This window comes from Hemitrygon akajei, chromosome 6, assembly GCF_048418815.1.
Source record: "Hemitrygon akajei chromosome 6, sHemAka1.3, whole genome shotgun sequence".
NCBI lineage: Eukaryota > Metazoa > Chordata > Chondrichthyes > Myliobatiformes > Dasyatidae > Hemitrygon > Hemitrygon akajei.
This window is the reverse complement of record NC_133129.1, coordinates 127,286,410-127,303,949: the sequence shown is the minus strand read 5'-3', so window position 1 is coordinate 127,303,949 and position 17,540 is coordinate 127,286,410. Positions and strand designations below refer to the sequence as shown.

Genomic DNA, 17,540 nt, shown 5'->3' with positions numbered 1-17,540 from the left:
GCTTATTTACTTATTATTATTTTGTTTTTCTTTTGCATTTGTCTGCCCTGTTGGGTGCAGTCTTTCATTGATTCTATTATGTTTCTTGGATTTACTAAGTATGCCTGCAAGAAAGCAAATCTCAGGGTTGTTTACAGTGACACATCTGTACATTGACCTGAATACGAGGGGTGGTTGATAAGTTTGTGTCCTAAGGTAGAATGAGTCAATTTTAGAAAACCTAGCACATTTATTTTTCAACATAGTCCCCTCCTACATTTACACACTTAGTCCAGCGGTCGTGGAACATACAGATCTTGGACCTTCAGGAAGTGTCCACAGCAGGGGTGATTGATAAGTTCGTGGCCCAGGGTAGAAGGAGATGAGTTATACAGCTCTCGTTACATGCACATGCAGTTCAACTCTTTGAGTGATTATGCAGAAAGTTTGAAGTTAATAACTCATCTCCTTCTATCTTAGGCCACAACCTTATCAATCACCCATGCTGTGGACACTTTCTGGAGGTCCAAGATCTGTATGCTCCACGACCGCTGGACTAAGTGTGTAAATGTAGGAGGGGACTATGTTGAAAAATAAATATGCTAGGTTTTCTAAAATTGACTCCTTCTACCTTAGGCCATGAACTTATCAATCACCCCTCGTAAAACATCTGTTTTGCTAACCTCTCATCCATGTATCTACCCATAAGTTTTTGGGATGTGGGAGGAAATGGGAATGCCTGGAAGAAACCCATATTGCTACAGGTGAAGCACGCAGACATTATGAGAAACATAGAGCAATACAACACAGATACAGGCCCTTCAGCCCAACCAGTCCATGCTGACCCAACTTGTCTCAATGTCCTGTGTTTGGCCCATATACCTGTAAGTCCTAACTATTCATGTATCTCAGTGATACTATTGTACCTGCATCAACATCATTGTAAATTTTTCTTTGCACTCTTTCAAGCTTCTTGATACCTTTCCTGTAGATAGTTGACCAGAACTGTGTACAATTCTCCAAAATCGGCCTCAGTAACATCTTTTACAACTTCTTCATAGCTTCCCAATGCTTGTGTCCCTGCCGTAACGCTCTGATTTATGAGGCCAATATGCCAAAAGCACTCTTTATAATCCTGTCTACTTGTGATGCCGTTTTCAAGGAATTATGCATCTGTATTCCCAGATTCCTTTGTTCTATTGCACACCTCAATGCCCTATGGTTCACTGTGTAAGTCCGATCTCACATTTGTCTGCATTAAATTCCATCTGCCATTTTTCAGCCCATTTTTTCCACAGCTGGTCAAGATCATCCTTCCTTGCTGCCCATTACACTCTCAATCTTGATGTCATCCACAGATTTGCTGATCTAGTTAATGATTTTATCCTCTGAATCTTTCATATAGTTGATAAACGACAATGACCCAGTGCCATCATTTTGGAAGATCTCTACAGCTTTTTAATTAAAAGATCCACCGTGATACTATATGAGAAAAAGAAGAAGAAGGAGAGAGTGAGAGAGGAAGGGAACAGAGTTTTCAGAGCAAAACTTCAAAACAATAGAATGAATTTGATAAATCAAAGTAAATATGCCTTCTCAATTTCAATACAAATGATGTGGACCACTCAGGAAAGACTGGCATTAATGCTCATCCCCAAGAACCCCTGAAGAGTGGGTTGGGAACCCCTAGTAAATTGCTGCACTACTTGTAGTGAAGATAGACCTGCGTTCAAGGATCGTGAACCATTTGGCTTAGAAAAACATTGAGAAACATCAATCATCTTAGAACAATACAACACAGGATTTCTGCAATGCCAAAATCCTAAAAATTGAAACCTGGAAAGTATGTTTACTTTGATTTATCAAATTTATTCTACCACTGTGTGGCATAAACTATGTGCGCATTGAATCTTGGAAATAACAGCTCAGAATACAACAATTCAGCCAGTTTTGTCCATGGTGATTGCCTACTGTACTTATCTCTGTAGCACTTTATAGTTAGTTGAAGTTAATTGCTTTTATTTTTTTAATGATTTTTCTCACTCTCTAATGATTATTTCGACTGCAGATCTCATTAGTTGAAAATCATTCTTCACCTAAGTGCTAATTTATATTATCACACTTTTATCACCGAGTGAATGTGCTGCTATTAATTCATTAAAATAATTATTTGATTCCTTAAGGCGTCCTTATATTTAGGAATGTTTTGTGTTCCATTCCTCAACCTACCTCCGAAAATCCTTCACCTATTATTGCTCCAATAATTTTAACCCTTGAATCACCATGTTAAATCAACCCTGCCTCTTACTCGGTGGCTCTAAGTATATCCATTCTATACAATTTGACACATTATATCAACATTCAGTGGAAAGGCTACTGTATGAATTGAAGAGAGATCTCACAGGAAACATCAACATTCTACTGTCAAATGATGCTTGTGAATTGTGGTCATGCAAATATTTATCAATAACATCTTGAAATCTTTTGATTAGGCATCATTTTAAAAGAACTAAAAATATGAGTAACATTCCCCTCGGTGCAGTTTATAACTGCTGCTTATGACACCTATGCAAGCTTTTATCCCATCTTTCGCTCCACTGATGTTTAAAGTATTCCCCTTTCTTCTGTGGGGCTAGTAACATGATGCTGTGTTTAAGCCTGTGCACAGCAAAGGGCTTTATTTGGTGATAAGACCCCCCCCCCCCCCCCACCAACCCCGCGTCTATAGTGTGGGCTTTCTCGTGCAGTGAATCAGTGCAACGCTGTAATGGGACACCTGGTTGCACTTAAATTGGAAACCAAGGATGTACATTGGTGAATTATTGATAAAGCTGTGTTATCTTTGAAGAGGGGACATCTGTACAGTGGTAACAGTCAGTGGCTCTGCCTCCAGGTCTGAAAGCTGAAGCTTTTGCTTCACATCACTATCGTGCTGTCGTGCGACTTCACATTTCTAATCCTTTCTGCTTTTGTTCTGGCACATGCTCCCCAGCTGTGCTCCACTTCATTGTTCTCCTAATCATTGCTTCAGTAAGAAGCGAGAGAGGGGAAAGAAATCTTTAACATGGCTTTTACCTGAGTGAACTTGTTAAGTATCTGATTTCAAACAAAGAAATGTCTTTTCTACTTCTTTGTGGAATGAGAGCTGTACAACTTAGATGCTATTACATTGTGTCCTCATACCTTTATGATTGTGCCAATCCCATCCCACCTCACCAGCGAGCAATCCCTCCAACCCCCTTGCTTCCCCCACCCTCTTTGCAATTAACTCCTGAGGCAAAGTATCCCTGACTCAGATGCTAGTTTTTTATTCAGAGGCAGCTGTTTATAGAATAAATGACACTTGCAATGACCATCAAATGCTTCGTTTTTCTGTTGCTGCCAGACACTTGTTCTCAATAAAGTCAATTTAAAAAAAGGGTTCAGGAATAAAAATACTTAAGAAAAAAATTGTATATGGCATCCTTATCCTTTTAAAGTTGGCTTCTTAGCTGTTATTCCAGTTTTGAACACCACATTTTAGAAGAGTGCAAAGATATTTAAAGTTCAAAATTCATTTATTATCAAGGTATGTGTACATTATACAACCTTGAGATTCAAATCCTAACAGGCAGCCATGGAACAAAAAACCCAAAAGAATCCATTAAAAAAAGATTGTCAAGCATCCAATGTGCAGAGAGAGAGAGAGAGAGAGAGAGAAACAATTCATGCAAACAATAACCGCCAGCAAATAGCATTCTTCTCTGGTCCACAAAGAGAGTCCGAGACCCATGGTTCAGCGTAGTGATGAGTAAACATCTCTGAGCAGCGAGCTGTCCCTTGCCCTGGGCCCCGACACCCTGAACTTTTAATCAGGCCTAGCACCTGAATCAAGGTCCAAGCATCAGGTTGAACTGCTCTGGTACACTCTGGGGCTTGGACCCCTTCCCCTGCGTCGATTTGGCCTGTAGCCAGTGTATGGAAGATTTACAACAGTGGATAAGGGGCTTTGGTGTGGGGAAAATAAAATTACTCTCTTCACAGCATAGGAAATTTAGGCATGATTTATCTGCCTCTAAATTTTACATGTTTTAGTTAGACTGTGGATAGACTGTTTTCACAGTTAGAGGAGAGAGTCATGGTGTAACATAGGTTTCTCAGAAATATCAGAGGTGTGTTTTTATGGAGCAGATGATGATCTTGAATGAGATGATGGTGGAAGTCGGTTTAACAGCAGATTTCAAAATGGAATTGGGTTTGTAATTAAACAGAAAATAATTGCCAGGCTGCAGCAAATTAGCTGGGCATGGGAGTAAATGATCCCACATCAGTTTCCAAAGAACTGGTGAGTGGATGTTGGCCAAAATGAATTTGTTCTATCTTGTGAGCTTTTAGAGCTCTCAAAGAGGAATTTTAATCTCAAAATTTAAACAATGGTATAAATGAATAGAAACTCCTGAAGCAAAATTAAAACCACTGATGCACTTTAATTTAAGGCAGAACAGGAGAGAGATAACCAGACAATTCCAAAAGGGCTGATGTCCTATTTAAATATTTTTTGGAGATGGCCTGTATCAGATTCTTTCATTCAACTTTGGAGCTCTATGATCATTAAAGTATACAAATTGTCCAGGGACACTTCAAATGTGATGTGGCAGTGAATTCAGAAGCCTAACGGCCTGAGGGAAGAAGCTGTTTCCTATCCTGACCGTTCTTGTCTTTATGCATCGGAGTCTCCTGCCTGATGGTAGAAAGTCAACGAGGATGCTGGATGGATGGGTGGGATCATTAATAAAACTAAGGACCCTGCATAAGCAGCACTCTGGTATGAGGTGATGCCCAGATATGCCACAAGTAAGACATCAACTGGTTGTGGATTTTGAGAAGCAAACCAACTAATCTCCATAGCTATTGGACACTGTCTAAAACCTTTCCATTGGTCTCCAAGGCCAGCGATTTTCTCCATATTGCTTGAACTCTCTGCTTCTTCTCAATTCCTCTGGCCGTTCCATCCATGTCTCCTTTAGCCCCTGTTCATTCTAAGCTCTCTCACTGATATCATGATCAACAATCAGTCCTTCCCCAGCAGTCAGGAACCTTCCACCTTCCCCACCCATGCAGAAACATATCATCCTTCCCACCTAGCTGAGATGTGCCATCCTGGACAATGACCCAGAAATGAGTGAGTCTCTCAACTCAGCTGACTGGGAGTGGGAACCTGTGAATTTTCAAAATCCGGTCCACTTAATATTTTTTTCCAGGCCTGTTGGAAGTCTAATCTTTCTGATTTCCTGCACCTTTGTATTATCTGTTTCCCACCTCTGCGTCCCCGCCCTTCCCACGCAATATTGTGAATATGATCTCTTTTAACCTAAATTTTGATCTTCTATCAGATTCATTAGGTTTTTTACTATTAGAGTGACTATCTTATGGTGTATTGATTGTGATACTTCTGAAGGAGTGTAATAGCCACATTTCCCTAAGTATGGGGAATGTAACATCTCCGTGTGGACATTGGCATTTTGAATAGTTTAATTATTAGTCATTCCAGGTTGGCTGAATCACATTATCTAATCGCAGCAGCCCATTGTGTATCTCATTAAATATTCTGTATCATTAATTTTGTTGGCATTGAATATTGGGCAGGGCATAAATGAGCAAAGCTATCCTTAGGCAAATAATTCAAACTGAATTAAGTTCTCCACTTCTGTATTTTCTATTGCAGAATATTCCTTAACAGTAACTTGAAAATTCACTTGCTGATCTCTTCCTAATCAGGTAACTGTTACAACAATTGGATATGGAGATAAAGTCCCTCAGACTTGGATTGGCAGAACCATTGCTTCCTGCTTCTCTGTATTTGCAATTTCCTTCTTCGCTCTTCCTGCGGTAAGTGTTTGCCTGAATTTAGTCATCAGTTTATTGCTCTGATTACCTGAAACATGAATTATCTTCTATCTGTGCATTCATTCCTGTCAAAGATAAAAAAGAAATTGAGAAAGTTATGTCATTTTGTTTGAATTACACTAACTCTTGTTATCCAAGAGGAATAGGACATGGACTTCCCAACAATAACAAAAAACTGGATATCACCACTGGCCTCTCCTTTATAACCAGTACACCTGCCAAACAAACATACTTATGCCCTATAATAATTATTGCATTGACTTGCATTGAAAACATTTAAGTGTTTAAATGCCTAAAAAGAAATGATGTTAGCAAGCAAACTACTCCATTGAAACTTACAAGGAGTGATTACTTTTGAAATCAAAAGATTCAGTTATGTTAAAAAATTTTAACAAATGATCTGGAAAATAATTGTTATTTTTATATAGACAATAATTGATTCCTCAATATACGAGGGGTGATTGATAAGCTCGTGGCCTAAGGTAGAAGGAGTCAATTTCAGAAAACCTAGCACATTTATTTTTCCTACATTTTCACACTTAGTCCAGCAGTCGTGGAGCATCTGGATCCCTTCTTTGTACTAATGTACTAATGTACTCTCATCTACCTCAGCTCTGCCCTGCCCCTCCCAGCTCCCATAAATTCAAAAACCATGTTGTCACGTGTTCACAGGATCCCATTGAACTATAACCTCTATATTTGCTGATGTGTACTGACTTCTGGTTAAGCGGATATTCAAATTCCCAGCCTTGTTTGCAAGTCTTGGAATAAAGGCAAAGAGGTATCTGGGAAAAGCTTGGGTACGAAGCTGCTATCATGGTGAAAGGTAGATGGTGGGCAGACGTATGGATAAACTAGATACAGTATCAAGTTTTAAAGAGGCAGAGAAGGAGATAAAAGATTGTGGGGCTGGGAAGGAAGGAGTTGCACTATTCAGATTTCTGAAGAGTCTTTCAACCCATGAACACTACCTTACTATCTTGCTCTGTTTTTGCACAATTTTTTAATATATTCTTGTGGTAATTTAGTAATTTGTATGTATTGCAATGCACTGTAAAACAACAAATTTCATGACAGGTTGTACGCCAGTGATAATAGACCTGTTTCTGATACTGACCAATCAGGGACAATGTCACAAATGCACTCACTCAGAAGGAACAAAATAAACGGCTCAGCCACTTAACCAATAGGTTAAAACCTAAAAAATAGGGACAGGAGTTATGAGCATCTGGAAAACCACAGCCTAATTAGGTACAGTCAGCATGGCTTTGTGTGGGGGCAAGTTGTTTGTAACTAATTTGATTGAGTTTATGAGGAGGTGATGATTCGAAGATAAAAGTATGGAATTTTTCCAAATGGATTTTAGTAAGGAGCTTGACAAGGTCTCTCATGCGAGGGTCATCCAGAAGATTAAGATACATGGAATCTACTATGAATTGGCTGTTTGGATTCAGCATCGGATTGCCCATAGAAGAGAGAGGGGAGAGATTGATGGGACTTATTCTGGCTGGAGGTCTGTGACTACTTGTGTTACACAGTGATCCATACTGGGACCTCTGTTGTTTGTGATGTATATAACTGCCCTGGATGAAAATGTAGATAGGTGGAATCATAAGTTGCAGATGATACAAAGATTGGTAATGTTGTTGATAGCCTAGAAGACAACAAAACGATACGGGGAGATACATCAGCTGAGGATATGGGCAAAGAAATTTCAGATGGAGCTTAACCCACTTTAGGAAATCAAATGTAAAGGGACAGTACACTGTTAATAGCAAGAGCCTTGTCAATGTTGATGTGCAGAGTGATATTGGTTTCCAAGTCCTTAACTCCCTGAAAGTGGCTACACAGATTGATAGGATGGTTAAAAAGACATATGGCCTTTATTAGTGGAGACTCTGAGTTCACAAGTCAGGAAATGGTAGTGCAGCTTTATAAAACTCTAGTCAGGTTGCATTTGGAATATTGCATACAGTTCTGGTCACCCCATTATAGGAAGGAAGTAGAGGCTCTGGAGAGAATGCAGAAGAGGTTTAGCGGGATGCTGTCCAGATCAGAGGGCATGTGCTCTAAGGAGAAGATGGACAAAATTGGACTTGTTTTCTCAGGAGCAGCAGAGGAAGAAGAGAGATTTGATAGGGGTTCATAAGATTATGAGAGGCATAGATGGAGTAGGCCATATCCTTTTCCCAGTGATGAATTATTTAATACTAGAAGACATGCATTTAATGTTGGAAGGAGTTAGGTTCAAAGGAGATGTGCAGGACATGTATTGGTGCCCGGAATGTGCTGCCAAGAGAGTCATGGTAGAAGCAAATATGACTGAGACACACAAGAGGTTCTTAGTTAGGCACATGAATGTACAGGAAATGGATGGATATGGACATTGTAAAGGCAGAAGGAATTAACGGTTGGACATTTGATTATTAATTTAATTTGGTTGACATTACATTGTGGGTTGAAAGGTCCTGTGATGTACCGTTCTATGTTCTATCAAAACCAAGCTTTTGATGACTTGATAATGATATAATGTTTAACCAGAATACCCTAGATGTAAAGTGGTCTTCAACCAATATATTTTTGCTCTTTTTAGGCAGTGCCTCAGGATCGATGATGACTTGTTCTCCAGTAATTCAGTTAGTTCTCTTGTGGTTTATGCACTTCCGCAGATGGGTGCAGGAGGTGTCTGATGGGTTGTGGGGTGGAGAGCTTGTGAGGTGGTACACACCTTCTACTACCCACACAGAACTTAATGGACTTATGGTCATCTATACTGTTGCAATCGGTCCTCCACTCAGAGCAATCATGGGCCAGAGATTTTGAGCAAACGAGCAAATGTTTCATTTCTTCAAGGAAGCTTTGAGCACACCCTTCTGTATTTTTTTTACATGCCTGGTAATCTCTTCTCTAGACACAGCTTGGAACAAAGTGTGCCATTTGGGAGCTTTGTGTTAGGAAGTGAACAATGTCGCTGGCCATGTCAGTTGACTATAACTTGGATTACAGTGCTGTGGATATTGTCCTGGGAGAGGATTCTGATGTTAGTTAATTTATCATTCCTGTGAATTTGAAGGATATTACAAAGTCAAGGCTAGGGACAGGAGATGTCAGGGGTAATTTTTTAAGCAGAGAGTTGTGAGTGATGACTGAAATCATCATAGAGGATGGCTGGTGGTCAATGAGTTTAGTGCCCTGATCTTCAGATGAACCAAAGGCTGTGTTGGCACATTGAAGGCATTGTTGATGTCTGACTTCACTGAGGGGTGACCCCTGAAGAAGTAGTCCTTCTTTTCCAGGGTCTAATTCTGAAATTAGTATTGTGTGGTGATGTGGTGCAGCATGAGAAGGTTAGTGGAGAATCATTGTATTGATAATGTTGATTACAAGGTCCATCCTCTGATATGGTTCAGTGTTTCAGTTGGCATTGTCTTGAAGCTCAGCAACTGAGTGTGCGCAAATGCAAGTGTCATCTGCACACTTTGGCTCTAAAATGTTGTCACCTTACTTTCCCATTAGTTCTGAAGATCAGCTAATTTGTTGGAGGTGAAGCACAACATTGTGAGAGAGACATTGAGAGATATTAGGGCAATGAATCCATCTTGTTGGACACCAGTTTTCATAGAAATTGGCTTTGTTATGGATTTGATATTGATCTTTTGTCAGACCTTTGATTGCAGTGTTTTGAAGGTGACAGAGCAAATTAGGAAGTGGTCAGTCCAGTAATAATCAATTCCTTCACAATGCGAGCAATGCAAACACATTTACTATGAGAAGCAATGGTGTAAGCACTCTGGTATCACAGCTTTTTGCCATGCTGTACCAACCTACTATAATTACTATGGGTCAAATAATCAGATTGAACACCAAAAGAAAGGTGAAATAAATTCTGGGAAACTTCCTCTATGACCCCATTAGGGTAATGGCATTGGCCTTCATCTATGTTAGACTGTGATGACCTGGTCTTGCTAGAAAAAGGTTCAGGAATTCAGTGAGTCAAAAGTACTCCCAGAGCCTGTATCAGTTTTTAGGACTCCCTGAGTGCTTGGGATTGGCTGAACAGGTGTTTTCCTTTTGCCCAGCTGTTCACTAATTTGTCCCAAATCTGCTCAAAGCTCATCACATTCTTTTGCCCAGAACACTTTTCAAGGCACAGCTCTACGAGCATCAGCTTGTTGTTTCTCCAGTCAAGGCAGCAAAGATGGGAAGTCAACACCTAAGCCTTTGGCATTCCTGGATAACTTGGTGCAGTGTCCGGTTTGTAAGTTCACTTAATGAACTAGGACAGTTAACTCATTGGAAATTCCCTAGAATCTGAAGCCCACTACAACAAGAAGCAGTGAAGATGAAAAGTACTGATGCTCTTAGACAAACAGATGATAAAAAAAGTAATTAAATGTTAAGATAGGTGAAAGGATGGTTGCCTGCAGCAAAGCCTCAATATTGACCTGTTATTGATCAGCACACTCTACACCTATCCCATTGCACTCATTCTAAATTCTTCAATATTAAAACCTACACAAGCAACTTGATTTTCTTCTCTTCTGCCAACCAGGGGATTCTCGGTTCGGGTTTTGCTCTCAAAGTTCAACAAAAGCAGCGACAGAAGCATTTTAACCGTCAGATTCCAGCAGCCGCTTCTCTTATTCAGGTACATCATGGTTTATTAATCAATTTATGTACTGAATATAATCTGACGCTCTAACATTTGGGGAATTAAAAATGACTGAAGTTCTACTGTCTAAAAAAACCTACTTTGATATGACAGTTTGATTTGGCTTTTTGAGATCATTGTAATCAGGTTATTTACCCACGAGATTTAATTTCCATCAGCAGATTTTATTTCTTTCCGGAAACTTTAGAAAATGTAATATTTTATTTAAATGTTGTTCTGATGTTACTCTTAATCTGAAACTGAAGCGGGAGGTCACGGTGTCCAAAGCGGTGTCATGTTGGACAGAGGAAACGGATGAGGTCCTCCGTGACTGCTTTGAATCGGTGGACTGGTTAGTATTCAAGGACTCGGCAGCTAACCTCGATGAGTATGCCTCAGCTGTCACGGACTTTATCTGGAAGTGCACAGAGGACCGTGTGTCTGGCAAGACGATCCAGGTTATTCCCTAACCGGAAACCTTGGATGAATTATGAGGTCCAGTCCCTTTTGAAGGCTAGAGCTGCGGCTTTTAGGTCTTGGGATACCAGTCACTACATGGAAGCCAGGCGTGAACTCCAGAAAGCCAGTAAGGGCACCAAGAGGCAATATCGAGCCAAGTTGGAAACCTACGCTAACCAGAGGGATGTCAGTAGACTATGGCAGGGTCTAAATGAGATCACTGGGCACAAAGAAAAGGCTGGGAATATCAATAACTGTAGCGCTTCTCTTCCTGATGAACTTAACGTATTCTATGCAAGATTCGAACAAAAGAGGAGCGTCCCGCCCCCTCTGGATGAACCAGACCTGGTGGCATCGAGATTCATCGTCACCGAGGAAGACGTTAGAAGAGCCTTCCTGAAGATAAATCCAAGGAAGGCGACGGCTCCAGATGGCATCCCGGGATGGGTTCTCCGGGCCTGTGCAAGCAGGCTAGCTGGAGTGTTTGCTGACATCTTCAACTGCTCCCTGCTTCAGTCTAAGATCCCCTCGTGTTTTAAGAAGGCAACGATAATCCCGGTGCCGGAGAAAAGCAAGGTGGCATGCCTGAATGACTATCGACCTGTGGCTCTGACATCAATTGCTATGAAGTGCTTCGAGCGATTGGTTATTGCACACATCAACCATAACCTACCGGTCAACCTCAACGCTTTGCAATTCGCCTACCGGAGCAACAGGTCAACGGCAGATGCCATCTCTCTGGCACTACATTCCTCCTTAGAACACCTGGAGAATAAAGACGCATATGTAAGGCTCTTTTTCATTGACTACAGCTCTGCCTTTAATACCATCATTCCAAATAAACTGATTCCTAAGCTCCGGAACCTGGGTCTTAGCACTCAGATCTGTAGCTGGATCTTCAACTTCCTCACAGACAGGACCCAGGCTGTAAAAATAGGGGACAAGCACTTCTCTACAATCACTCTGAGCACCGGTGCCCCACAAGGCTATTTACTCAGCCCCCTGCTGTACTCACTGTACACCCATGATTGTGTAGCCAAGTTTCCATCGAACTCAATATATAAGTTTGCTGATGACACCACAATTGTAGGCCGTATCTTGGATAATGATGAGTCTGAGTACAGAGAGGAAATTAAGAACCTGGTGGCATGGTGCGAAGACAATAACCTATCCCTCAACGTCAGCAAGATGAAGGAATTGGTTGTTGACTTCAGAAGGAGTAGTGGACCGCACGACCCCATCTATATCGGTGGTGCGCAGTTGGAACAGGTCAAAAGCTTTAAGTTCATCGGGGTGAATATCACAAATGACCTGACTTGGTCTAACCAAGCAGAGTCCACTGCCAAGAAGGATCACCAGTGCCTTTACTTCCTGAGAAAGCTGAAGAAATTTGGCCTGTCCCCTAAAACCCTCACTAATTTTTATAGGTGCATCGTAGAAAGCATTCTTCTAGGGTGCATCACAACCTGGTATGGAAGTTGTCCTGTCCAAGACCGGAAGAAGCTGCAGAAGATGGTGAACATAGCTCAGCACATCACACAAACCAATCTTCCATCCTTGGACTCACTTTACACCACACGCTGTCGGAGCAGTGCTGCCAGGATAATCAAGGACACGACCCACCCAGCCAACACACTTTTTGTCCCTCTTCCCTCCGGGAGCATGAAGATTCGTATGGCCAGATTTGGGAACAGCTTCTTTCCAACTGTGATAAGACTGCTGAACGGATCCTGACCCGGATCTGGGCCGTACCTTCCAAATATCTGGACCTGACTTGCACTACCTTACTTTCCCTTTTCTATTTTCTAATTATGATTTATGATTTAAATTTTTATTATATTTACTTCGATTTGTACTTCAGGGAGCGCGAAGCGCAGAATCAAATATCGCTGTGATGATTGTACGTGCTAGTATCAATTGTTTGGTGACAATAAAGTAAAGTAATCCTACCTGTAGCTCTAATTCAAAAATTGTGGTCTGTATGATGTTAAAGATAAGTCAAGGCACTTTAATTTATTTTGTAAGAAGCTGCTCTATTGTCATTACGGTACACACAAATGATTTGTGAGTAAATTATGAACAACAACAGGAAATAAAGTCATTTTGCAAGAACAAAAATTTTATATTGTATTAATTTTGCCAGATATACCTTCTTAATGCATTTCTGACCTGCTTTTTAATATTCTCCTATGATAGTCTGCCAGCACTTACTCACACTGCCTGCAAACAAAGGGAAAGTTTGGTATGTGTGGCAGTAGAGTGTATTAATATGGGAAACGAAGAAATAATGGTATGAGTAATAGGATGTCCAGCTATTTTCTCAAGCAATGTTTTTGTAGAAAGATGTAACCAGCTAGATGGTCCTGGAAAGTGGGCAAAGTACAATCAAATGCAGAGCTAGATCACAGTCATCCAAATGAAGAGGAAGGAAAGGGACCTTTTGCGGAGATAGAGGGAAACCGTTCCCTAGTGTAACAAAGAGTGAAAGATCCAAAGTGTGTGGTTCTTCTACTCCTTTGAAATTAGTCTTTGCTTTGATTGGACAACATTACCTTCACAACTTCTTTCCAGATCGGTTTTAGATTCTTCAGTATAATGCAGTATTAAACTTTGAACTGTTATGAGGACATTTTTCATTTATTGAATGAAATAATAAATGGAGTAAACGAAGTAGTGTACTTGTAGTTATATAAAACCGTACAATCAAGGGTTAAATTGAAGTGTCAATGGGGGAATCTAGATATGCTTGATGGTAGAAAACGAATTGATAAATCTTCCCCATACACAATAATCTCATGACTATTTCAGTAGAGTCAGAAAAAAGAAATAAATAGTTCTGAAATTTAACAGCCACTTTGTAAAATTAAAACTGAACTGATGTGAAGGATATTGGGAGGAAATTTGACAGGAATGTCATGGGGGGGGGGGGGGTTGTAGATAAAGTTAGCAGCGTGAGCATTCTTGTTAGTGATGGGTTCAAGACTGAGGAAGGTCAAATCCAAACAGCTGTGCAAGCGATATGTTGAGACAAGAGAAACAACTACAGTCTTACAAACAATTTGGAATTTGGAAAAGTTTGTGGAAACAGAGCCAAGTAGAGAAACTAAAAGGGAATTACTCAAGAGAAAGTTGAAATAATTTGCAGGATTACAGGGTAGGAGTTGATTGTCCATGAAGATCCAGCATGAATTTAACTAGCCAATGATTAATTTCCAAGCTGCAGCAGTTCTGTTTCGAGCCTGTTTTCAAGTGTGATTTATTTTCAGTTGCTGATACGATGATAATTCACAGAGCTTATGTTTTTGCTGGAGATGGTGGACATTTTGAATTTGTTTACCAGGTTTGAGGAATAATGAGTGAGCTGATCTTCAGATTTGAGAGCATTTGCATCTCTGACACTTAATCAACACATAATTGTGAAATAATTTGTTCTGAACGTTGCAACAAATGAATTCAGTATAAATACCAAACTTCATTGTAAGGAAAAAATATAAATGCAGAAAATCCTCAGAAGGTCAGGCAGTATCAATGCAAAATGAACTTTTCAGGAATTTGAATCATTTGTGCCTTTGCCCTGCTCCTAGTTCAAAAGATTTTAAGCAGCTTTATTGATTTTGTTCCATTTAGACATCATGGAGGTGCTATGCAGCAGAAAACCATGAATCTGCAACATGGAAAATGTATGTTCGGCAACCTAGCAAACTCTATGTTCCATCTCCAAGTCCAAAGACAAAGAAATCAGTGGTAATAACAATCTTCTATTCTCTTTCTTTTACATCATCCTTCTCAACTCTTGCCTTCCTTTATCTACCCCTCTTGGTCCTTTTCCTATTTTCCTTTATAGCATGGTAAAATGGTAAAGCTAGTAGAGAGGTTGTCTCAGAGCTTCAGTAACCCAGGTTCAGTCTTGTCTTTTGAAGTAATTTATGAAGAGTTTGCACATTCTCCTTGCAAATGTGTGGGTTTCCTCTGGGTGTACCAGTTTCCTCTCACATTCCAAAGACGTGAGGGTTGGTAGGTTAATTGACTACTGTAAATTGCCTCTATTGTGTAAGAGAGTGGTAGAATCTGGAGGGAGTTCTTGGAAATTTGAGGTGAATGAAATAGAATTAGTTTAGTAAATGTATTCTTGATGGACTTGAACTTAGTCAGGGTGAAAAACCTGTTTCTGAGTTATAGAAACCTATAAGGCAAAGCTTACCCAGACACGATAACTAATTTTGTTTCAGAAAAATGCTCTAAGTGTCATGCCACCATACGCACACACACCTGACTTAGTTTTACACACCCTTTCATTCCTGTCCCACTCTGGATGTGCACTTAGGAAAGCTTTATCAAAAGAATTGTAAAACTGTTTGACTAACAATGTTGTTGACTGCTTGACATTTTTAGGTGAAAAGAAAGAGAATGAAGTCTGATAAAGACAACGGATTGAATTCTGAGAAATCACTGAATGTGCCCAATGTCACGTATAACTATGTTGTCGATAAGGATGACAAGAAATATGAAAATTCAAATATCGATGGATACGATTCATCAGGTAGGAGAGATAATCAAATGTAAGTAGACAATTGTTGTCATATTAGTCAATAACCCCCCAATGAGGTAGTTGATGAATTCAACATAGCCTCAACAAATATTTAGAATCAAAATGGACCATGCTGAATTTATTTAGCAGATCAGGCAACATTTGTGGAAGAAACAGGGCTAACAATTCAGAATGAATTTTTGTTTCTTTCCCCGCGGAGGTTACCTGATGTGTTGAGCATTTCTGTTTTTCTTTCAAATTTCCCACATCTGCAGCTTTAGTTTCTGGGAAATATTTGAACAATCTTTTTACTGTTGAGATGAACCAAACCAATTCATTCAACTTGATAACCAGGTTATCATGTGCAGTCATGTAAATGTTTCAGATGTGTTTGGAAAGCTAAGAACATTTGGAAAAGTCCCACAATTAGCAACATTCAGAAAAATATTTTAAGTAAACGTCCATAAATATTATGATATTTTATCCTTTTAAAATGAGCTGCTTTTAATTAAAAAAGAGAGGCCAAGCATTTAATTACATAACACTTTGAACATCTAAGGATCTAATACATATATATATATATGAGTGTGGTCCAGTTTGCTTAGGTTAGTTTTCCTATTGCTGAAATGATCCATTAAGCATACTGGTTCTCCAATACACAGTAAATCTTCACTACCAGTTAAATATAGACTGTAAATTAAATAAATTCTTAAAATGGCTCAACCATGAATTATTTTGTCTAAAAGTAATTGCTTAAAAAGACCAGAACATGTTTTCTTAACCAATGAAGGCAAAGAATTCACTTCTCTATTATTCTCAACAATTAACTTTTAAATAGAATGTTTAATATAGCAAAAGAGATCTATAAAGTCATTTGACAGGACTGCCATGAAGCAAGAGGAAGCTGTCCTAAAGTTTCTAGGATTTAAAAAGATGCCATAAAGGAGGAAAGAAAGATTGAAAAGTGGTGGGATTTATAAGGTGGCAATTTCAAAGCACAAGGCCTTGGCAACTAATCAAACAGACAGCAATGGTGAAGCTATTAATGTTAGGGAATGATATCGCTGTATGTTAAGAAGGATGAAGGAATTTACCATATCTTGAAAATTGAGGGTCAAGTATTTTAAAATCAAGCATGAAATACTAGATCTGTCTTTAAAGAAAAAAAATTGTCAGTAAGTGTGCATTAAGTCACCCATATGATATGCCATAAAATTATCAGATTGTTTTTCTCCTTGAAACAGAACTATATCTTGAGAGGGTACTTCCTGTGGCTAGAAATTATATCTCAAGGGAGCATAGTCATGAATAATGTTTGCCGTATAGTAATGAGATAAGAAGAAATTTCTTCACTCAAAGTTCTGTGAATCTTTGGAATTCTGCATCTGTAGACACTCAATTGCTGAGCTGATAAAGTTTTGAAGTCAAACAAAATCAACTTTCACAAGGATGCATGAGGAATGGCAGACTTCAGGCAATAGATCAGCCATGACTTTGAATGTTAAATGTCAAAAAGCAAAAAGTAAAAGGGAACATGTGCTTCATCTTTTACTGGCCAGTCCTCTCAGTTGTTCTGTGACTTCTGAAGTTAAGTTGAAAAATGCAGTGTGATTTGAGCAGTTCCTATATTTAGTATATATTTTCTATTTTGAGTGTAGAAATTTTGCTCTGCAGAGCTAGCGTGCAAATGCTCATTACTTTCTCACAAAACTAAATTGGCCACCATTTAATTTCAATTTCAATTCATGAGTAAAATAGTGAAAACTTCATTACTTTATTCATTTGCAAATTCACGACATTTTAAATGTATTTTTATATAGCATAGTGAACAAGTTGAACAGGTATTCCAACAGAATCTTCCACAACAATAATCCCAGTATGTGTACCCATTGTTGCTTGAGCGTGTGTCAGTCTAAAAAACACTTTAAGATGTATAAGCTGATTTTATCTGTGTTACTTGCAGCTGTCAACTTTTCCTATAGATTTGCATCTTGCTATTTTCAATGTTACTGTCTTCAATGAAAGGAGATACGTAGT

General features: G+C 39.4%; 1 protein-coding gene across 4 annotated transcripts in view; it reads left to right on the top strand.

The window, feature by feature from the left end:
• Window positions 1-17,540, top strand: part of kcnq1.1 (potassium voltage-gated channel, KQT-like subfamily, member 1.1) — a 787,687-nt gene that overhangs the window by 236,737 nt on the left and 533,410 nt on the right. For all 4 annotated transcript variants that reach the window (XM_073049209.1, XM_073049208.1, XM_073049206.1 and 1 more), the window contains exons 7-10: window positions 5,737-5,847; window positions 10,418-10,513; window positions 14,603-14,719; window positions 15,368-15,515. In XM_073049209.1, the coding sequence (XP_072905310.1) occupies window positions 5,737-5,847; window positions 10,418-10,513; window positions 14,603-14,719; window positions 15,368-15,515 (472 nt within the window). The remainder of the gene's footprint in view (window positions 1-5,736; window positions 5,848-10,417; window positions 10,514-14,602; window positions 14,720-15,367; window positions 15,516-17,540) is intronic.